Source organism: Schistocerca americana, chromosome X, assembly GCF_021461395.2.
Source record: "Schistocerca americana isolate TAMUIC-IGC-003095 chromosome X, iqSchAmer2.1, whole genome shotgun sequence".
In the NCBI taxonomy this organism is placed as follows: Eukaryota; Metazoa; Arthropoda; class Insecta; order Orthoptera; family Acrididae; genus Schistocerca; species Schistocerca americana.
The window spans coordinates 85,458,725-85,483,544 of NC_060130.1; the positions used below are offsets into that span (position 1 = coordinate 85,458,725).

General features: G+C 42.8%; 1 protein-coding gene across 3 annotated transcripts in view; it reads right to left on the reverse strand.

Moving 5' to 3' along the window:
• The window catches only part of LOC124556598 (protein transport protein Sec16A-like), a 233,192-nt gene that overhangs the window by 167,933 nt on the left and 40,439 nt on the right, over positions 1-24,820 (reverse strand). For all 3 annotated transcript variants that reach the window (XM_047130565.1, XM_047130564.1, XM_047130566.1), the window contains exons 3-5: positions 19,049-19,416; positions 17,084-18,749; positions 8,839-9,187 (exon numbers count right to left, since the gene is read on the reverse strand). In XM_047130565.1, the coding sequence (XP_046986521.1) occupies positions 8,839-9,187; positions 17,084-18,749; positions 19,049-19,416 (2,383 nt within the window). The remainder of the gene's footprint in view (positions 1-8,838; positions 9,188-17,083; positions 18,750-19,048; positions 19,417-24,820) is intronic.

The window sequence follows — 24,820 nt, forward strand, 5'->3', positions numbered from 1 at the left end:
GTGGAATTCCAACACCAGAAAACTCCTCTGTTCTAAGGAATAAACCATGTTGTCTACAGCACACTTGCACGTTGTGAACAGCACACGCTTACAGCAGAAAGACGATGTACAGAATGGCGCACCCACAGACTGCGTTGTCTTCTATATCTTTCACATTACTTGCAGCGCCATCTGTTGTTGAAAATTGTAACTACTGTAATTTCGAAAGTTTGTCCGCCTGAAAATGTACTGTTGTCCCAAGCATATTGCAACAAACGGTGTATTTCTATCGCTGCTCGTTTAGTTTTTATTGCCGTTTCAAATATACCGGTCATTTTTGAAACACCCTGTATTAATATAGGGGTTCCGCAAGGTAGCATATTAGGACCATTACCATTCCTGATACACATCAATGACTTTCGCAGGTGTTACTCATGGTGAAATAATTCTCTTTAGTGATGACAGCAATATTACAGCCACTGACAAAACAAGACAACTCCTTGTAGACCAAGCAAACGAAACTCTCAAGGAAGTTTATGATTGGTTAATACGCAACAGTGTGACATTGAACATAAAGAAAAATAATGCCATGAATTTCAGTTTGAAGTGGGATTTTTTTTTTTTTTTTTTTTTTTTTGTGGTTTTAGGGCGCACAACTTCAATGGTCATTAGCGCCCAGACTACGTTAGGAATGCACCGCGAGGCAAAAGTTTAAAACAGCAACGAAAAGAGAAAACATGATAAAAGACAGATTGACAGGCATAGGATTAAAAAAAAACAGCATAATCAAATGTCCTTAGAGAGGTTTGTCAAGTTGATAAAACGAAGAACGCGAGCAGCTGCTAATGGGTCATCCGCTAAAATGGCATCTAGAGTACATGGCAGACCAAGATCAAGACGCAGTGTATTAAAATCCGAACAGGACGTTAAAATGTGGCGGACCGCCAGCAATTGCCCACATGGGCAGAACGGCGCCGGCGCAGCCGTCAGCAGATGGCAATGGCTGAACCGGCAGTGTCCAATTCGTAACTGGGCCATAACGACCTCCTCCTGCCAAGAAGGGCGTGAGGACGACGTCCAAGCTGCGGGAAGAGGTTTCAAGGCCCGAAGCTTGTTGTCCATAAGTGCAGCCCAATTGGCATCCCACAGCGATAAAATGCGCCGACAAATGACCCTGCTACAACCTGATGAAGGGACACAACAAGAAGCTGTCTGAGGCTGGGGGACCGCAGCCTCGGCCGCGGCATCTGCAGCTTCATTCCCAGGGATACCGACATGGCCAGGAACCCACATAAAGCTAACCGGAGAACCGTCGTCCACCAGCTGCTGAAGAGAGCGTTGGATCCGATGCACGAAAGGGTGAACCGGATACGGATCACTGAGGCTCTGGATGGCGCTCAGGGAATCTGAGCAGATGAGATAAGCAGAATGTCGGTGGCGGCAGACATAAAGAACAGCCTGGTAGAGGGCAAAGAGCTCAGCTATGAAGACCGAACAATGGCCATGGAGTCGGTATTTGAAACTTTGTGCCCCGACAATAAAAGAACACCCGACCCCGTCATTGGTCTTAGAGCCATCTGTATAAATGAAGGTCATATTAATGAACTTCGAACGAAGTTCGACAAAACGGGAGTGGTATACCGAACCGGGGGTAATCTCCTTTGGGAGCGAGCTGAGGTCAAGGTGAACGCGAACCTGAGCCTGGCGCCAAGGTGGCGTTTGGCTCTCGCCCACTCGAAAGGCCGCAGGAAGTGAAAAATCAAGGTGTTGGAGGCGACGAAAGCGAACTCCAGGAGGTAGCAGGGCAGAGACATACAACCCGTATTGACGGTCGAGAGAGTCGTCAAAAAAGGAACGATAAGACGGGTGGTCGGGCATTGACAGTAGCCGACAGGCATACCGACAAAGCAGTATATCGCGCTGGTAGGTGAGAGGCAGTTCACCGGCTTCAGCATGAAGACTCTCGACGGGACTAGTACAAAACGCTCCGATCGCAAGACATAAACCCCGATGTTGTATGGAGTTGAGGCGGCGCAAGATGGACGGCCGTGCAGAGGAGTATACGAAGCTCCCATGATCCAGCTTGGAGCGGACGATCGACCGATATAGGCGAAGTAGGACGCTTCGATCCGCTTCCCACGATATACCACTGAGAACACGGAGGACATTTAGAGAACGGGTACAACGGGCAGCCAAATATGACACATGTGGAGACCAGCTAAGTTTCCTGTCAAATGTAAGACCTAAAAATTTTGTTGTCTCCACGAATGGGAGAGCAACGGGACCGAGTTGTAAGGACGGTGGGAGAAACGCTTTGTAGCGCCAGAAGTTAATACAGACCGTCTTCTCGGCAGAAAAACGGAAGCCATTGGCGACACTCCAGGAGTAAAGACAGTCAAGAGAACGCTGATGACAGCGCTCCAGCAAATATGTATGCTGCGTGCTGCAATATATGGTAAAATCGTCCACGAAAAGGGAGCCTGATACATCAGCTGGGAGGCAATCCATTATTGGATTGATCACTATGGAGAAGAGAGCGACGCTCAAAACTGAGCCCTGTGGCACCCCATTCTCCTGGCGAAAGGTGTCTGACAGGACAGAACCCACACATACCCTGAACTGTCGATCCATTAAAAAGGAACGAATAAAAAGTGGGAGGCGACCGCGAAGGCCCCATGTATGCATGGTACGGAGAATGCCCGCCCTCCAACAGGTGTCGTAAGCCTTCCCAAATCAAAGAACACAGCCGCGGTCGTGTGCTTCCGCAAGAAGTTATTCATAATGAAGGTCGACAAGGTAACCAGATGGTCAACAGCAGAGCGGCGCCTATGAAATCCACATTGTACATTGGTAAGTAGGCGTCGAGATTCGAGCAGCCAAACCAAACGAGAGTTAACCATTCGCTCCATCACCTTACAGACACAGCTGGTAAGCGAGATGGGTCGATAACTGGAAGGCAAGTGCTTGTCCTTCCCTGGCTTAGGAATCGGTACAACAATAGACTCGCGCCGGCATGCGGGAACATGTCCCTCAATCCAGATGCGATTATAAGTACGAAGAAGGAAACCTTTACCCGCAGGAGAAAGGTTCGTCAGCATCTGAATATAAATAGAATCAGGCCCTGGAGCGGAGGACCGTGACTGGGCAAGTGCGTTTTCGAGTTCCCGCATGGTGAATGGGGCATTATAACTTTCACGATTCGAGGAGCGGAAGTTAGGTGGCCTAGCCTCCTCTGCCTGTTTTCGGGGGAGGAAGGCAGGGTGGTAATGAGCGGAGCTCGAAACCTCTGCGAAAAAGCGGCCGAAGGCACTGGAGACATCCTCAGGGGCCACAAGGACGTCATTCGCGACCGTCAAGCCAGAAACTGGTGAGTGGAACTTAGTGCCAGATAGCTGGCGCAGGCTACCCCAGACAACAGAAGGAGTAAAACTGTTGAAGGTGCTTGTGAAAGCAGCCCAGCTGGCTTTCTTACTTTCTTTAATAATACGACGACACTGCACACGTAATAGTTTATAATTGATACAATTCGCCACCGTAGGGTGGCGTTTAAAGGTGCGTAAAGCACGTCGACGAGCACGTAATGCATCTCTACATGCTGTGGTCCACCAGGGGACCGGTACGCGATGTGGAGAGGAAGTAGTGTGAGGGATGGAATATTCAGCAGCAGTGAGAATGACTTCCGTGAGGTGTGCGACCTGGCTATCGCAGCTTGTGAAGGTTTGATCCTGAAAGGTCGTCCTGGAAGAGAAGAGCCCCCAGTCTGCTTTGGAGATGTTCCAACTAGTTGAGCACGGAGAGGGGGTATGATGCAGGAGATGGATAACACACGGGAAGTGGTCGCTTGAGTATTTATCAGAAAGTGCATACCACTCAAACCGGCGTGCAAGTTGGGGAGTACATATAGAGAGGTCTAAATGGAAATAGGTGTGAGATGTGTCTGAAAGAAAATTAGGGGCGCCAGTATTGAGGCAGACAAGATTGAGCTGGTTGAAAAGGTCTGCTAGCAGGGAGCCCCTCGGGCAGGATGCTGGAGAGCCCCAAAGGGGATGGTGGGCATTGAAGTCTCCAGTTAACAAAAATGGTGCAGGTAGCTGAGCAATAAGTTGCATCATGTCTGCCCTGGTAACGACAGACGACGATGGAGTGTAAACAGTACAAATGGAAAATGTAAAAGTGGGGAGAGTAATTTGGATGGAAACTGCCTGCAGGCCGGTGTGCAATGTGATGGGACCGTAGTAAATATCATCCCGGACCAGCAACATAACCCCTCCATGAGCCGGAATACCTGCCACAGGGGGTAGGTCAAAACGCACAGAGGTGTAGTGTGCCAAGGCAATTTGATTGCATGGGCGTAGCTTTGTTTCCTGGTGGGCTACAACAAGCGGACGGTGCAAGCGGAGCAGCAACTTCAAGTCCTCTCGGTTGGAGTGAATGCTGCGAATATTCCAGTGAATAAGTGCCATCGTGAGAAGAAAAGGAAGATGAAAGAAGGGGTCACCTTGAAGGCCGCTGAGGGCCTGGCTTCGAGTGAGCACTGCCGCCGCTATCAGTAGGCGGACAGTCATCGTCCATTGGTTCTATAGGTTCATTGGCCATCTTGTTGAGATGGCCGGGAGGGGGAGCTTCCTCTGCAGGTGAACGGCCAGATGTTCGGCTACCAGCGGTGCGACCAGGCGAAACGGATGACGGCTGGGGCGGCAACCGCTGGGTGGCGCAGGAGAAGAAATGCGCCGTGGCGGAGAAGGAGAACTGTGCTTCCTATGAGCCTTCTTGGAAGGTCATTTTGTGGAAGTACTGGTTGATGGCTGGGAGTTTGAGGTACGCAGGAAGTCTGCACGGGACGGTTCCTTCTTGAAGGCCCGTGCATCTGACTTCTGGGTCTTTGTCTTGGCAGAAGCTGATGGGAGTGCTTGTGTCTGAGGGGTGACGGGAGGAAGAGGAGACGTCGACCGCGCGATTTTAGCACTGGCCGAACAGACGACCGTGGTGCTGAAGGTCAGATCGCATGTCTGTGTCGCCACCTCCCTGGTAGTCCGAGGAGAGGCGAGGACTGTACTGTATTTCCCTGCTGGGAGCAGCGTGGGCTTCCTACTAGGAAATAGCTTGCGAGCAGCTGAGGTGGACACTTTCTCTTTGACCCGAATTTCTTGGATACAGCGTTCTTCCTTGTAGATGGGACAGTCGCGGGAGGACGCTGCATGGTCACCCTGACAGTTCACACAACGAGGAGACGGAGGTGGACAGTCACCCTCATGGGCATCCCTGCCACAAGTGACACATTTAGCCGCATTGGAACAAGACTGGCGAGTGTGATTAAAACGCTGACACTGGTAGCAGCGCATAGGTGACGGGGCATAGGGGCGAACAGAAATAACCTCGTAGCCCGCTTTGATGCGCGACGGCAGCTGAACACTATCAAAGGTCAAGAAAAGTGTCCGGGTCGTTACAAGGTCATTGTTGACCTTTTTCATGACCCTATGGACAGCCGTCACACCCTGCTCAGCGAGGAAAGACTGAATCTCCTCGTCAGTCAATCCATCGAGTGATCTAGTATATACCACACCACGAGACAAATTCAAAGTGCGGTGAGCCTCCACCCGGACAGGGAACGTGTACAGGAGTGTGGCCCGAAGCAGTTTTTGTGCCTGAAAGGCGCTCTCAGTGTCTATTAACAAGGTACCATTACGCAACCTGGTACAAGACTTAACAGTTCCAGCTATGGCATATACGCCCTTCTGGATAACGAAAGGGTTGACAGAGGAAAAATCCTTTCCGTCCTCAGATCGAGAAACGATGAGGAACTGTGGGGCAGGCGGTAGTACTTTTGTCACTGGTGGCTGGTCAAGTTTCCGTTTGTGGGCAGAAGTCGAGAGAGAAGAAGAAGAAGAGAAATCCATTGCGGAGGAATCCCCCATGATTGCCAGCGTCTCCGATGGCGCGCTCCTTCCTTGTGGGGACCCTCTCAGAGGGCACTCCCACCTTAGGTGAATATTTACACCTCAGGTCACACCTCCCGAGAAACAGACGGAGGGACCAATCGGCATGATCAGAAGGTATCAGCTCAGGCAATCACCCCTCCGTGGGCTGGCCTTTACCAGGGGGTACGTGCGTGCCTTACTTGTCTACCCAGGTCGGGGAATTACGCGTTATCCTGTCACCGGCTATGCGTGGGTCGGCCCTCAGGCGCGCACAGGAAGGAAGGAAGGAAGAAAAGGAAAAAGAAGAGAGAGAGGACAGACTGCCTCAAATGCCGAGGCAGAGACCAGAGAAGGCAAGGAGAAGAAGGCAAGGAGAAGAAGGCAAGGAGAAGAGTAAGGAAGACAGTGAGATGGAGAAGAACAAAGAAAGGAACCAACCAAAGGAAGGAAGAAACGAGAAGAAGTGAAAAACCAAAAAGACCGCAAATATAGGTCGTGGAACCGTCCATCTCCAGACGCAGGCGCTAACTACCCCCTTGAGGGGGAGGGACTCCTTTTAGTCGCCTCTTACGACAGGCAGGAATACCTCGGGCCTATTCTAACCCCCGGAGCCGCAGGGGGAGAAGTGGGAATATGACGATGTTAAACTAAATGTAGATGGCACCTCTATAGACTGTGTAACAAATGCAAAATTTCTAGGAGTGAATATTGAGTCTCAGTTGAAGTGGTGTGATCACACAAAAATACTTGCCAACAGAATGTCATCAGCATGCTATGCCTTTACAATCCTATCGTAAGTGTGTAACATGCAGTGTCTTTTAGTTACACACTATTCATACGTACACTCAATTCTTAGCTATGGCATTCTTTTTTGGGGAACAAATGCACAAAATATGAACACAATTTTCAAACTCCAGAAGAGAGCCATAAGAATAATAACCAAACACAGTAGTCGAGCTCATTGTAAAGATTTGTTCAAGAAACTGGGGACTTTAACTGCTCCGTGTGAATTCATTTACCAGCCAGTTGTACACATCAAAAATAACAGAAACAAGAGCTAGACTCAACTTACATTTACCAAGGAAAAATAAATATAAAACTCAAAACAGCATTTTCTACCAAGGAATAAAACTGTACAATAAATTAGCAAAAAAGAGTAAGGAAATTGCAAAAATACACTTATTTAAAAAGGCAGCTAAAAAGTACCTGTTATGCAATACATTTTGTACATTGAAGGATTACTCCGATAAAGCAGAGTAGGGATTTCGTAAAAAATATAATATACAAATAAATGATGATGATGATTATAAAACATCCTACATTCCACATAACACCTTTGCACTGTTTTTTTCCTTCTTTTTTCCTTTTCTACAAAAACATACCCCTAAGCTATGCATAGCACAATACTAACACCTCTTCCTCTTTCTGAGCTCAACAAATGGGAAGCTGCAGTACAGAAAATTGCCCAGAGATCACCAGCGTGTGTGTGTGTGTGTGTGTGTGTGTGTGTGTGTGTGTGTAGTGAGTGAAGTGTTATGAAACAATGAATAAAGCTGCTGCTGCTACTACTACTAGTTTCAACTGAGGAATAGTTTTCTCCTTGGTAAAAAGATTGGCACATAAAACACAGTCAATTTACATGAACTGTAGTTATGATTGAAAAGATGCTTTTGAACAGAGAGAGACATGTAATAAACAACGACAGTGCGCTGTGGTTGCAAGTTTTTATACTTTTCCCCTATGGTGTCCATTTTATTTTCATTAAAAAGAAAAACAAGACATTGGGTTGGTTAAGGAAAAAAACAGGATAGAGGTTGTGTTACCAAAATGTAGTGAACATAGAAGACTACTTTTGTATCACATAGTCTGATGATCCCAAATAACTTTTTACAATTATTCTGCTGTCACCGTATATTTCACTTTTGGGTATTTTATCAAGAACGCCATTTTTGTTTGACATTTCATGATAAAAGTGAGGACACGATACCTCATTAAAGAGTATTTTGACAATGAGAAAGGCTTTCACTTTTTCGAACTTTCTTTTTGCCTGAGCACCAGCAATACTACAGCAAGACTTTCATACTCCACTTAGCAAACAAAAATGAACACTGTGTGGCAAGTAGTTTTACCTATAACCTGTCAAGACAGATGGTGGTGGTGGTGGTGGTGGTGGTGGTGGTGGTTGTTTTAGGGCTTTCAACAGCATGGTTATCAGCACCCTTCCTGAATATACATAGTTTGTTAAGCAGCAGAGAGCAATATTTGCACAAGAAAAGTCTTAAATTTACAAGGATTACATGGCAGAAGCTACACGAGAACTGGTGTGAACTGGTTTGGATAACAAACTGTGAAAAGATGAAAGAATACTGCAGTAGAAGGAAAGAGCAAATGTGAAAGAACTGAAATTGTCACGCTGTGCCTAGCTGGTTAAAACAGATTGTGGTGGGGATTGTGGCACTTGCAAAGTAAATACTGCTTTGTTAAATGAAAATTTGCTGGATGAAAGACTCAAATTTTTCTCCAGATACATATGGCTGGCTGACAATTAACATAAAAAGAGAGAGAAGAGAGGGATTAGAGGGAATCAGCCACACAGATACTGAAGTCACAATGAGAGTTAGAGGGCTATGGAACTAAGTCAGATTTTGGTTATTTCTAAAACAATGCGGTGATCAGATAAATAAGTTTTCTTTCTATAACTCAGCTTTTTAAAAAAAAATCAATTTTACACTAAGATTTAGTAGGTTTAGGAGCACATAAATATCATGTACACAAAGAAGTATCCATGAAATATTACGAAAATATAAATTTTCAGTTTTTTATGTTATGTTAGTGATTACTTGTATTGGGAAACACAATTACTGAAATACAGCTAACAATACTCCTCCATCATTACATCTAATGGGTTATATTCCCTCATGTAAATTAACATTTTACTCACACTGTACGGGCAACTGTAAATTGTCATCACGAGCAACACCAGTGACAACTCTAGCCTCAGTGGCCGAGGTACTCTGCACTGAAGTGTCTGGGCTACTGCACTCCCCCGGCACCATGCGGCGGAGACCGGGAGGTGGAGCACCACCCTCTCCTGGGATCATTCTGTGTAGACCAGGTGGAGGTGTAGGAGTTTCTTCTGATAACTGTCCAGTTTCCAAGTACTGATCACGATCTGGCCCAGGTGCTCTCGATCCAGAGACTGGAGCCACCTCTTGATTCTCAGGACTGTAGTAAGTCCCGTGTGGTTGTTGTCCGTGACCCCAAGTCGAGGGGGCGCGTGCTGCAGCATCCTGTCAGAAATATTTATCTTAGCATTGCTAATAACAAATGTTCAGACATGAAACTGCAGAAAAGGGACTGGTGATACTTTTAAGTATAACTAACACTCAAGTGAGAGATAAGTGTGTATTTTATCTAAAAACAGAACAGCTACTACATTAAACACTTCTGAACATCATTATGTATTGCACCTAAAGAAGTTTGTCGTTACTCAGACTGAAATATCCTTTTTTACATTCTTCACTGTCGTACAGTTTAGGCTGTGTAGCCATTTTCAAGTGTGTGCTAACAACCCGTCAAATGAGCATATTTGGGTTATAGTCAAAACTTACACTAGTCAACATTACCAAAATCCAGTGGAATGGCCAGAGTCTAAAATAATCAGTGTGACACCAAGTGTCTCTTGAACAGCTGTGGTGTAATGTACCATCTGCACATACAAGAGCCTTAAGAGAGATACTAAACAATTACCTGAAAAGGTATCGGAAGGTGAAATTGAATCTTATTTGGCAAAACAAGATGCAGCCACAGGAAGATACCATGCATCACAGCCAGCAGAAGTGAGGTGGGATCAAGACACACTTAGGATAGGGAGATCATCTATGGTACTTTGGAATGACTAGCTCCTGTCTGAAAGGAGCAGCAAGAAGAAATATCTAAAATTGCAGATGTTACTTGAAACACTTTACAAGAATGAGTTAAACATGCTATGTTACATAAAGTCTAGACAAGAAACAATGCATTGCTTGCAGAAAGATCACTTACCAAAAATTCAAAGCAGCATGTAAGTTTTAAGGGGAAACAAAGAGTCCCGTGATAGTGCAACAAGCAAGCTGATACCAAGACAAAGACAACCATCACAATATATTTCATATCACAGTAACTAAACACAAGGAAGTGATTACTATAGAACAAGAACATATGTGGTATGTAACGACAGGTGGCGCATCGGAGAACAGACAGCATGTGACATGGAGAACAAGAGCATAAGACTATGTTTTGGTAAAATGAACATACTGTGGGCTGATACCTAGATTCCAATGATAGTTTCCTTTCAGAATTAGATTTAATTTGAAACTTTTGTAACATAATAAGTTGTTGTTGCCAGAATGTCTCCGAACAGTACTGTCACAGTGGCTTTCTTTAGATCAGTGTACAATAAGAATTACTATCTACCCAGCCTTCATCAACCAAAGGCATTGGTATGAAGGTGTAGTTATGCTTTTATAGCATGACATCTCTCTTAGGACCTGGAGTTCATATCCTCTAATGTGGGACAATGACGACATTTATACAAATAAAATCATGGTTCACTATGTCACAATTCACGCAAGGATGCAAAACAAATTATCCTCCAACACAATTATGTCCTGCCATGGCGAGCATGTCAAAGAGGTCAATATGCTGAGGAAAGCATCAGAATAACTGAATGATCAGTGAGGTTATCAGCATTAAATCAACTGAACACATAAGGAATTCTTTAGGCCAATGCCTACTTGGCTTGTCAATCTACACGAACCTTACAGAAACATCTCTTGAACAGCAATGAATATAGGTGTCAACTGGAATAGTTTCTTCAACTACCAGGAATGTGTCGCAGCTAACAATGATCACATTTCTTATTAGAATGTGATTAAAATATTTTGTTACATTTATACTGTTATCTCTTTGCTATCAGGTTCAATTTGACCCCAGTATCTTCATCAATACAATGTGTATCTAAAATGATAACTTAGTTGTAAGATAATTATGTCCACCAAAATGGATAATTTCTCTATGTATACCTTGATTCCAACCAGTTAATTTAAGGCATGTATTACGTTACTGGACAGTTAAGAGCTTTAATGATTAAAATTCATTTGGATAATTTGTGTACAACTAAACATGGTTAGTCTGAAATCTTCAAATAATTCAGTAAATCTCTCAGGGGAAAAAAGGGGGTGTGCTTATTTCACAAGTAATGTCACATGACAGACGCTGCCACTACCTACAGGATCTTTCCTTGTGCAGTTACAAGAACAAAGCTGTTCAGTACAGCATCTTTGCACACGGGTCCCCCGTTTCCTCAAGTTCCTCCTAACATCTCAATGCTGATAAATGCAGAGAAATAATGAATGATATTTAGCATATCATTCTATATTTCTTTTCACTCTCCTTAATTACTAGTCCAGATAAATTGTGATTTTTGCCTGGAAAGTTTTGAAGATGGTGTCAAAAATTTTTTTTATTTGTGTTTTTTTAGGGTGCCGATTACAATTTCAAACTTTGTCAATTCAGATTTTCAAAATAAATATTTCAAAAATTTTAGTTTTTCTGAGTTTTTGCTCCCAACTTTAGAATGATGCACCTGTCAAGCACAATCATTCTATACAAAATTATGAGAGATTAAATTCTCTACAATTTGGATCTTAACGTATTTTTGGCCAATTGATCATTCTGCAGCAAGTGCTCATGGAAATAACAGTAGTCAGTGATCTGTCACTTCGATCTGAAAATTATAATTTTTATCATCACTTACATTATTTATGCAATGAAAGATACCTTGTCTTACCGAACCACTTATTTTACTGGTTTGAGTTCCAATGCACTATTACAAAAATAAATAAATGAAATTTTCTGAAAGGTAATGAAGTGGTGGAAGTTGTATGGAAGTTAGATACAAATAACATTATTTGTTACATATAAAAGATGGTTGATGTAACAGAAGATTAATATTTAAATCAAAGTTGTTCATGTTTTTTATCCTTGAGGCAGCCTAGAAAATCTAGTCCTCTCCTCGCCTGGAAAAGGCATAACTGTTGGCAAACATTTCTTTCAGGTCACCTCCTTTCATTTTAAAACCTATTTATTCTATGAAAGGTTTAAAAGATGGTATCTACAGAGTCTTATGAAATTTGGAATTTCAGTATTTACTTGCGAATTTTCATATACAACAGCTGATCATATATTACTGCACATTTTTTAATGTAATTCTTCAGTCTCTTCCACTGCCTATAACAAAGCTGTGAAGATGGTTTTATAGTAAATAGGAGAAGTGTTTATAAATGGCTGGCAACCTAAAAATGTTATTTCATAAAAGATATCTTGAGAAGCTATCTCCAAAAACCCTTTTAACCTCAGAGCCTGTTACACCTTTGATTTTACTATAAACCCACAAGAAAAAGGAATAAGAAGTACTGAACACTAATAAATATTACGATGATCTTTTATCTTAATTGCAGGTAATCTGATATCATTATTGTGATCAAAATGTTGTAGCTGAAAAGCTTGACAAGTTTCCACACATTGTGCTGATGGTATTTCTTTTACTCGACAAATATTCTGATTTGGAACCAATACACAACTTGGGGTGATACCCATCACATGAAATGTGTTGTACCCATCAAGTAACTGAGTATTAAAATACGTATTGTCATAAATAAATTCAGAGAAATGTTGCCCATGAACTTTAAAGGATAGATTCTTGATGGCTGATACTCAAAGCATAAAGCTTCACTGGAAGTTGTACGAAATTTCAACATGAGAAGTATCTTCTGGGGGTCTTTTTCTCGTCCTCCTCCTTCTAATAAGTAATGAGAAACCTATCTGCAATGGCCAAAGAAATGAGTTTGGTCTTACATCACTCATTAATCTAGTGTGCAATAGTGGTTGACATTTCTTTCTTTGTCAATGTGCCTACAATTTTTCTAAGGCAAAAGTATCAATCAAAGTGCAGAGAGTATAAGGAACAAGCTCCTGGTGTCCTTTCAGAAAATAGTCTAGTGATTGGTATAGTGCATTAGTGAAGTCATGGAACTATGTCAGTTACAATTTCAGTTGCCCTCTGAATGGTTTAAAGACATCCTTCTAACTCTGAAGAAGATTTCTTCTGGTACCAAGACTGGCTGGATTCTCTTTACATATGTAGTAATCAAATTCTCATTGAGACATTGTTTCTGACATTTTTTGAGAACTGTTCCTGACATTTTTCACCTAGAAGACTAAGACTTAGACAGCAGTCCTTTCCATATCATTATTTCAATGCATGATTGTTCTAAGATTACATTATCAGGATAAAATGTTAAAGAATTTAGTCCTGCTTAGTTAGTGACGAATAACGTTACTCGAAAATTGTCTTCCCAAATTGTAAGCAAAACGTCAGTAAAAAATTGATTTTTTTGTCTTTCTCATTTTTAAAATTATATCTGGGGAAAAATCAAGGAGGCAAATTTGAAATTCGTAGTTAGTCTCCCAAAAACCATAAAGGAGCAAAAGTTTTTCAATCTCATCAAAACTTTCCAACCAGACCCCTTTCTGATCACTGAATGACTTGTTTCTTATCAGCACAGTTTCTAGCTCTTTAGCTATACTCTACAAGCAATGTAGAGCAACAAGTAGATTCCATATTCCTAGAATTCTAGAAATCATTTTCACATGGTGTCTCACAACAGACTACTAATGAAGGTCTAAGTATACAGAACTGGGTCCCAGATATAATTGTGGTTTAAAGGCTTTTCACATACTAGAACTCAGTATATTGTCCTTGACAGAGAGTGTTCATCACAGACATGAGAATCATCAACAGTGCTCCAGGGAAGTGTGATAGGACTGCTCTGTTCTCCATATACATAAATGATCTGACAGATAGGTTGAGCAGCAATCTGCAGCTGTTTGCTGACGATGCTGCAGTATACAGGAAAGTGTCGTGGTCGAGTGACTGTATGGGGATACAAGATAGACTCTGACACAATTTCTAGTTGGCGTCACGAATGGCAGCTCGACCTAAATGTAGAAAAGGTACATTAATGCAGATGAGTAGGAAAAATAATCCTGTGATTTTTAAATACAGCATTAGTGGTGCTGCTCATCACGGCCACATCGATTAAATATCTAAGTGTAACACTGCAAAGTGATACAAAATGGAATGAGCGTGTATGGACAGTACAGAAGTCTAGCTCGTCAGTAAAGGAAACTGTGTATAGAACATTACTGCAACCTATTTTTAAGTGTCGCTCGAGTGTTCGGGATCCTCACTAGCTCAAATTAAAGGAAGACATCGAAATTATTCAGGGGTGTGCTGGTAGATTTGTTACTAGTAGGTTAGGTTCGATCAACACGAGAGTATTACAGCGATGCTTTGTGATCTCAAATGGGAATCACCAGAGGAAAGAAAATGTTCTTTTCACAAAACACTACTGAGAAAATTTAGATAACATCATTTGAAGTTGACTGCAAAACAATTCTGCTGCTGCCAAAATACATTTCACACAAGGAACACAAAGATAAGAGAAATTACGGCTCATACAGAAGCATATAGGCATTTTTCCCACGCTCAAAGTGGAACAGGAAAGGCAATGACTAGCAGTGGTACAGTGTACCTCCACAGTCGCTTGTATAGTACGTATGTAGACGTACGTCACAGTGTGCGGCTGAGGGTACTTCTAGTAGCCCCTTTCCTGTTCCGTGCACAAATGGTGCACGGGAAGAACAACTGACGTCAAGTATTTGTACGAACTTAAATATCTTCAATTTTTTCTCTCTTAATCATTATATGGGAGGAAGGAATAAGTCGCCTGACTCTTTTTGGAACATCTACTATAGTAAGTTTAAAAAAGACCTCTCTGTGATGCACACCTCTCTGGAGCTGACGAGCATCTTCACAACATTTTTGCGCCTATTAAACTAACCTGCGACCCACATCATCCCTCTCTGTCTCCTCGCTTAATCCACAGACAAATTGATCTGAGACTAATGAGCAAGACTACAAAATCAGTTGACCAAGTGTTTGGAAAGCTACTTATTATGATGGTGAATTACATTTCCTTAAGATTCTCAGCCTAGCACCTGGTTTTCTTATAACTAATTTCACACGGATCGATACTCCTGAATTTTTTACAGCTGTCAGTATTTCTTGGGATTTATGTCAATAGTGAAATATAGCTGTAATTTGTCTTTCTGCCTATTTATGTGCAAAACTTTACATTTATTTACACTGAGGGTCAACGCCAATCCTTGCAACAAACAAGTGTCGATCCTCAATGGATCTTCCTAAATTTTGGTACAATTTCCTAGCACTGTAACTTATCTTCTTTTTTATCTCACACTTTAACTCTGTTGAAATTGATTTCTCACGCTTTAACTTTGTTGAAATTGATGTGCTGAATCCTATTTGCTACAAAATCCTGAATCCTGGCACAAAACTGGTTTGAAATTCAATAAACTTGAATTTTGTTCAGTAAGCAACAGTGCAAAACTGTACTGAATGCCTTCTGGAAACAAAGGAACACAGCATCAACTTGGGCACCATTATCTCCGGCCCACTGGACCGATGGATAAACAGACACAGCAGAGTTTAACAAGATTTTTGTTTGCAGAATCCCTGATAATTCCTACATAGGAGATTTTCATTCTCCGAAAAGGTCCTAACTCACAAGCAAAACACGTGTTCCACAGTTTTCCATAGACTGACACCAGCAACATAGTCCTATAATGAATACATGTCTCTGACAACATGTCTCGAAAAGGTTTCAGTGTGCGCCTTTTCCCAGCGGCTGAAAACCCTTTGATGCTCCAGCATCTTAAGACACACAGCTGCTAAAAGGGGAGCAAATTCTTTCACATAATCGGGTACAAAATTGTATAGGGATATCATTAGGTCCAGTAGCTTTTCTTCTGCTAAGTGATTTTAACCGAGTTTCTAATATGCATTCACTTAACTTCACATCTGCAATTTTGGAATTGTGGTGATAACTGATTGGAGGAACCCCATACAAATATTCTGCAGTAAAACTGTTTCAGGAAATGGAATTCATTATATTGGTTCTCCCCGTGTCTTCTTCCATTTTGGTGCCAGAATCATCACCAATCAACTAAATTGATGGTTTTGTTCTGTATACTGACTTAATGCACCTGTTCGTTACCACACTAATGAGCAGGTGCATTAAGTCAGTGTACAGAACAAAACCATCAATGGATTCTGCAGTGTGCTAGCTTGTAACACAGTAAATTGAGCTAGACCCACATTGGACCTGCATGGAATTTCGCCAATCATGGCTTGTAAAACGGACAGCCTCAGTGTGGTTTTTATGAGGTTTCCCACACTTCTTTAGGCAAATACTCAAAAAATACAATAAACAAGAAGTTAAAATACAATTAAACACAGACCACAGTTTACGGAATTCACAGACAAGTGGCAGGAATTCACAGACAAATGGCACTCTCACAACTTTTCTCCATTAATCAACCAATGACTGTGGTAATAGGACGGGCATCCGGTTACATTAAATAAAATATGCATGCATGCATGCATGCATGAAGGAAGGAACACTGCATCAAATTTTACAGACACTGTACTAATGTATTTCATGCCAAAACCAAGGCAGTCTGACAAGAAAACTAAATAAATCTCTCCCCATGTGGGAATCACATAACTGTGTGAGCACTATGGCAAGCAGACATGAGGACGTATGGAAGTTTGGATCTGTCCATGAAATGTGCTCGGAAAGCCAAAGCAGTTAAGGTGACCACTCCCAGAAAGCACGCACGAAACACGGGTTTGGGCCCCAGTCCACCACAAATTTTCATTTGTTTTTAGTAAATTGTACTGCTGCATTGATTTCACAAAATTTTATTCCATTTTTACCACGGGCACATCTCTCCCTCAATAAAGGATTATGATATATTTACTTCATTTGGATTTAAGTCTTCAAGTGTCAACCATATTTGAATAGTGATTTAGAGAACAGCTGGCCAGTTATCAATCAGTAATTACCCCATGTTCACATATTTCTGTATAGAGAGTGTACATTCAGAAAGGAGGATAAGAATGGGAATGTATGTACAATCCTGTGAGAGTAAGACATAGAAACTGCAACTGATGAGGAAAAAGATCAATTACTAGCACCAAAGCATCAAAACTGGATACACACCTGTCCGACTGGTACAGTGTGAAGTCTTGGCATGGGAGACACCGATTTCCGTTCTAGGACAGACTGTTGCATTTCCACAAAATCTGGACGTTCTTTGTTATCAGGCACTGTCTCAAGATTGACAGTGTCCTCTGTGTCATCTACAGTTCTTCTAGTCCTGACAGCAAGACTTTTTGGATCAGTCTTACCATTTGCTTCTGAAGAACCTGCAGGTAATGTATAGCCTCTGTTTGTGGCAGCATCAACTGTTGGTTTTGACTGATATGCATTATGATGTTTGCGGTTCAGTGCTTTATTTGCAGAATAGGGATTAGTCTTCGAACCTACATTTTGTGAGACAGTTGTAACTGTCCCTTCAACATTTCCATATACTGTCCGTGATTGGAAGTCTGTTTCAGGAGGTACTATTTCCACATTCTCAACATCCCCATTGCCTTGAGTGCAGTTCACATCAGATATATCTAAAACATTTGTACCAATACCTGCAGGTGCATGACATTCTGTCTCAATCCTATTTTCATTTGCCTCCAAGTTAACAGTAGCCAAATCTGAATCAATCTGAAAAATGTCCTCTTGCTTATTATCTACTGAATTAGTATCTGAAAAACTCCTACTTCTTTCTGGCTCTAGCACAGACACAATCTTGGTTTCATCTTGAGCCAATAAAGAAGCAACATGTTCCTTTGCTTCTGCAATACTGTTTGAATTATCCTTAGAGCTTTCTCCTGTGTCTGTAATATCAGCAGGAACACTGGAATCTCTGGGCTGTATAAGACCTTCTACTCTCTGGTTGTGAACACACTCTTCTGCTATTTGTACATTTGCAGAGCTGCTACCATCACACTGATGCACATCATTTGCACACACTGTATGTTTCACACTATCTGCCATTGCTGAAACATTTTCTAAATCATTTGCCTGTGGCATAGCTTCTTTATGGTCTTGCATTTGTGTACTCCTTACTGCAACTGAATCATTACATTCACCATTTCTAATATCATTACTAATGACGTCACTCGGTTGGTCTTTTCCTCCCACATCTGTAGTCCAGGTAGATTGGCCTGAAACACTTTCTTTGTAATGGTTGTCTACAGATGACATACTATCCGGTAATTCACTCCGCCAAATATCTGTCACTTTATCTGTACCTAACACACCTTGATGTACACTAGTAATTTGATCAGTTCTTGCATAATCTGATTTTTCTGTAACACGTATCACATTATGATCTGTGTTGTTAACATTTGTGTCTACAAACGTATTTTTTACATCTGTATCACTTAATGAAGGTGTAACACTAGAGAAATTCGTGCCAGTACTATTATCACCACTTGTGACACTAGCAGTGCTAGGTGTTTGCTCTGCATGATAAGTACTTGCATTGTTCTTCAGATTTTCACTTCTGTTATTCACTTGAGCCAATGACTGGGACGTATCACTGAATGAACTTTTTAGTGATAAAGCAGATGCATTTGAGGCATTACTGTCAACTTGTGTCAAACTACTCTGATACATTGATGGTCCTTCAACAGACCAATTCCAAGTATGATCTGGATTACTGTTATTGTTGCCAGGACTGCTGCTATTGCCCCTATTATTGTTCTGTGGTTCTGTATAATTAGAGGAGTCATCCCAACCCCAGTTCCAAGGATCTTGATTGGCATCTCTGGAAAACAATATATCATACATCAAAATGCATAATGTCAAGACAGTACAAAGAGTTACATACGCATAAAAAGTGTTATCATATTAACTCATTTACTATTTTGTAAATTCATAATGGAAAATATTAGCATATTGAAAACACATTCTAAGATTTTCTTCTTCCAGAAAACATTCTACTATCTGTGTAAGTAACACAATACACTATCAAACAATCATTTTCTCCAAATCAACGCAAATGAGTAACTGTGTTTTGAGGTGTAGACCCTGACAGTAGCACCCACATTCATGAATAATACTCACTGTGAATATCCTGCATACTGGTGATACTGTTGTTGCTGATGCTGAAAACTGTGAGACTGTTGATGGTGTTGCTGATGATGTTCAGGATGGTGTTGGTGGTGGTGGTGTTGCTGCTGCTGCTGTTGGTGTTGTTGCTGTTGATGATGATGATGGTGTTGCTGTTGATGGTGCTGTTGCTGCTGGTGGTGGTATGCCACTGGCTGTTGGAACTGTTGGTGGTTAATCTGTGCTGCATCCCAGTCCCAAGATGGGGGACCAGATACTTCTGAGTGGTGAGGTTGCTGACTTGTTTTTATGTTATATGGTGCTCCATATGAATTGTAGAAATTCTGTGATGGGGCCTGATACTCAGTTCTGTTCTCCCACACCTGTATAAAACACATGCACTTTATATTATTAAGAGTAGATCATTTTTGTGTGTGTACTTCTTTACTTACTTTTTTTATTTTTGAAAATAGACTGGCAGTCTGATAATACATATTTTATACTGTTATAACAGTGTTACGCTTGGGGTCTTCTTGCAATTCTTACTTAATATTATGAAAATATTAACTGGTACATTGAAGACTTTATTTATGTGTTCCACTGTTTTGAAATTTCGAAATAAGAAACTACACATTCACAATATATTTAAATTGTTTTCATTTCTGAAAGATACTTTTCACAAATTATTGTACATTGTAGTCTCTGATTTTGCCAGCTTTCAACATATCTATATCTAACGTGCTCCAATTGGTGATGCAAAATGCAACATCTCTGTCTGATACAGAGGTGACCACAGAACAATCGCCATCTTGTCAGTTCTGCAACACAATATTGGGGCTTCAGCTGTGATTTATTTTGCTATAGTGCACAAAAGCTATTTTTGTACTAATTTTCTACTCAGGTGTTTTGGCTGTTTACTTTATTTGCTATAAGTCTTTTAGGGCCTCATCTGAAGGCACTTCAGCACAGTTGTTGAAATACTATACAGCTTCAAGATACATTTTATTTTGGTAACTACACAGAAGTGCCTGGAGATGAATCTGTAAAACGTTTAAATCAACTGCAAATAATGTAACAATGGAAATGAGCGTATGGCATCATTGGCCGGGAGGCCCCTATTTGGGAAAGTTCAGCCGCCAAGTGCAAGTCTTGTTTCATTTGGTGCCACACTGGGCGACTTGCGCACCGGTGATGAGGATGAAATGATGATGAGGACTACACAACACCCAATCCTGAGCCTAGAAAATCTCCAACCTGGCCGGGAATTGAACCCGGGCCCATTGGCATGGGAGGCGAGCACGTTACCATCCAGCTAAGCAGGCGGATACGTAAACAATAAACACAGCTGAGTGGAAAATCAGCATGAAATTTGCCTTTATGCTCCACAGCAAAACACTGCGCACAGGTAAATGGTATGTGAGCTTCATAGAACTTGACATGCAAATAAAAATTTAAAAAAAAGGCTGTGATAACTTCATAGCCTGCTTTGACGTTGGATGGAAGCACCACTCTATCAAAGGTGAGTGAAAGAGTGTGTTTGGGCAATAAGGAGGAATCTACCTTTTTCATCACCCGATGGATGGCAATGACACCCTGATCAGAGAGGTACATTTGGATTTTGGCCTCGGTCAGACCATCAAGCAGCCTAGTGTAAATAACACCATGGGAAGAATTCAGAGTTCTATGGGCCTTGACACAAACAGGATAGCCATGGAGAAGCCAAGCGGAAATCAGTTGTTGTGCTTGAGAATCAAAAGAAGTCTCCAAAAGCAAAGTGCCATTCCATAAATGAGAGCAGGATTTGACAGGGCCTGCAATTGCATCAGCACCTTTCTGAACAATAACCAGATTTATAATTGTGAAAGACTGAACATCTTCAGCAAGTGAAACCACGAGGAACCATGGGGCAACTGGAAGGGTCTTTGAATCGTTAGCATCATTCTGTTTATGTTTTGTAGACATTGATAGCGAAGGTGATAGGCTCACTGTGAGAAAAAACCCCATGATTGCCAGCATCTCTGATGGCGCACTCCCCCTTCATAAGGGGGTGCACCCGCCTTAGGTGATTGTTCACACCTCCCGAACACCTGACAGAGTGACCAATCAGCAATTTGGGAATGTAGCAGCTCGTGCAATCATCTCTCCCTGGGACTGGCCTGTACTAAGGGGGATGTATGAACCCAACCTGTTGACCCGGGGCTGGGAATTAGGCATTACCCAGTCACGTGTTACGCATCAGACGTGTGGGCTGGCCTACAGGAGCGCACTGGAGGAAGAAGAAAAAGAGGAACCTCAAATGCTGAAGCGGAGGAAGGAGAGGAGAAGGTAAACAATGAAAGGAAAAGGGAACAAAAAATAGTGGTGAGACTGTTCTTATGTCAGTGATGAACATTCCCAGTAACACCCAAGACACGTTCCCCAAGGGAGGGGAAAAAGAATAGCAAGAGGATAGACGTGCAGAACAGAAGGGAAAAGTAGCTGTGAAGCCTGGGGCCCCATGGTAGCCAAGCATGAACCCACCAAAGAGTGCCAAGTCCCCGGGGTGGGGGAGAGTGAGGGGGAACTTGCTGAAAGAGGGCATTTAGGTCAGTGGGTGTAGGTGGGCTGTTATGAGGGAGATAGAGATTTAGAGATGGAAAATCATGACTACAGAATACAAGTGGACCTAGACGGCAACTGCTTCCAGTGTGCTATGAAGGGGGAATCCACATACTGACATCTGTATGGTCCAACGCGCAAACGCCGCTGGAAGCCCTCAAAGTGTCGACGCGGTCTGGCAGAATTCACAGAATCCATGAAGGATTTGCGAGTGGACATCAGTAAAATGAGATTCCTGGAGAAAGGTACAAGTTGCTGAGTAAAGGAAATAAGGGATTGCAACTCCATTAACTTATGGTAGTACCCATTACAGTTCCATTGAATAAGCAATAAGCACAGAACGGGGATCCAAATGGGAGGTGAATGAGTTGGAACCAATCATGCTGCTGAGTCACCATCCATCGCCAACACGGACTGGATCACATCCATAAATAGGATGTCAGACTCAGGTTGTGAGGTGGAAGACGGCACCTCCAGGTGCACAGGGAGGGGGCCTTGTCCTAAGACTTGTGTGTCTTCTTCTTCTTCTTCTTCTTCTTCTTCTTCTTCTTCTCCTCCTCCTCCTCCTCCTCCTCTTTCATAGGTCAAGGAGAGCAGGGCAAGGAGAGACAGCAGGCTTTTGCAAAATCTGGACCTGAGACAGAGTGGGTGGCCTTGAGGAGCACGGACTGTAGGTTCTTTGGCCAAGCGAGTTGTTGCAGGCCTTCAACCTGGGAGACACCGGGGAGATGAGTCCTGGGTCCTAGGAGGGAACTTCATCACTGGCAGGCACCAAAAGAGGAGGGGGGGTGGTGGGGGGGTGGTGGACACTTCTCTGGTTGGGTAGGGGGAGTGACACCTACAGGGGAGGCTGTGGGAACTGCAGGGGAGGGGGAGAGGAGAAGGGGTTGGGACTGGCTAAGGAGGAGGGAGGAGGGGGAAAGGACATATAGAGGCAAAGTTACGTGTCATCGACACAGGGTGAACATGATCATATTTCTGATGAATTTCAGTATAGGATAAATGATCAAGGGACTTACACTCCTGTACCTCCTTTTCCTTCTTATAAACCAGGCAATCTGGTGAGCATGGAAAGAGACGATTGCGACAATTAACACACATGGGCAGAAAAACACAAATACTCCCCTCATGAAGCGGGTGTTCACATTCACCACAGAGAGGATTCTCCACACAATGGCAGTGGGAAGACAAACATTGCAAAAACCTCATGGGTGCTGGAACATACAGCTTCACATCATACCAATAACACATAATCTTGACCTTCTCCAGGAGGGTATCTCCTTCAAATGCCAGAGTAAAGGTGCTGGTATCTATCCAACCATCCTTACAACCTTTCTGAACACACCAAACTAAATGAACACCCCATTGTTCCTGATTGGCCTGGAGTTGCTCATCAGTTTGGAGGATGAGGTCTCTATGAAATGGCTCCCTGAACCATATTCAAAGGCTGATGAGGGGTAATGGACCCAAAGATGTCACCAAGATGGTCACAAGCATGAAGGGCTGCAGATTGAGCAGCATAAGAAGTTTTGAGTAATAGCAAACCTGACTACATATTACCAAGCGACTTCACTTCACCACATACAAGGTAGCAGGGAAAGTTGCTTCTCAACAAATCGGCGAGCCTGGCTCTCCTCCCCGCACGTAGCCAGGGAAGGGAACAGGGTCATAATGGTGGCATTAAATGATTCATTGACAACATAGAAGAGTGGCTATGTTTTTTGGAGCTTAATGTGTTTCATACACAAAGCATCCCCATTGACACCACTCACTCCGATCAGGGGCTCTCCCTGTGAACCCCACAAAGCCACAGCAAGGGCCATCCGGCACAGCGGCTGTTGCCGGAAGTTCCGATGCTCCAGAATGACAAGCAACCACTCATAGGCATGCATGGGGAGGCAACAGCTAAGATATCAGAAGCATTGTGAGGGAGCTCAGCCAGATGGGTATATAACAGTCCCACAACACTGGCTGGCTACATGTGCTGGTGACCTATTGGGGTGGCGGGTGGGGAGTAGGGGGGGGGGGGCATGGCAGGGAAGGAAGGGGGGGGGGGGGTAGAGGAATCTACACCACAGATTGTAGAGAGGGAGGTTTTCCCCAGATGGCTCACAATATGGACAGAAAGATTAAAAGTGGAGGTCAATCCCCAAAGGGTAACCAAAAAATGGGAAAAAGGAAAGGCGGAAAAGAAATGGCAACAGGAACAAAAATCTGAAGGAATACAAGAAACCATGTGGATAGCCAGGTCGACATAAGTAATGACACCGAGAGGGGGGAAAGAGGGGGAGGGGGAGGAGGAGGAGGAGGAGGAGGGGGAGGAGGAGGAGCATGGTCCTTGGGGCGGGGGATGGGAAATAACAGCCCAGGAAGGAAGAGGGAAGAGTGGGCCGCAATAGCTTGGGGCTCCATGTGCGCCACGCATCCTCATGAAAGAGCCATGAGCTCCCTGGAGGGAATCTGCTCTCTGGAGTCATAATATAATTTCCATTTTCACTTGTCATTTAAGGTTATATGAAAGTACTTTCAAACCTTATGTTACTGTTAGTAATGACCTGTCTCACAATAAGTATTCTGTAGGTGCTTTATTTTGCTGAAATTGTCACAGCAATAAAGACGGAAGTACCTACAGTCAATCATTTTACAATTTTTAGTGACAACTGTGCACGACAGTTCAAAAATAAATCTTTTCTGTCAAACATCTGCCATATGACATGTGAATATGGTGTAGAAATGGAGTGGTATTTCTTTGCCAGCTGTCGTGCCAAAGAAGCTCGGGATGGGATTGGTGGCAATGTAAAGTGCAGTGTTTTTGGACGGCTGCGAATTCTAGAATAATTATTGTTTCATCCGCAGATGCTTTCCACACTTACATTAAGAAGCATGTGGAAAGTATCAAAAGTATATATGCCGACAAAGTGAAAATTCTTGCAAAAGAGTTGGCATTTGAGGAAAGATGGGACCATATGTGCTTCATGCCACATACACAGGGCTGGCATCACTTCAGCTTGTACAGCTGGACGCATTTCTTCGTATCTAAAAGTATCTCAGTAAGAAGAAAAGAAAGAGGGTATTTTTGCTCTGGAAGTTGAACAACTAAGTGCAAGTACAAGGCTTCACTACAACCAAGTCTACTCTGATTGTGAAGAAGAGTCAGACGAAGTAAAGGGGGGAAGAAGAGAATGAAGG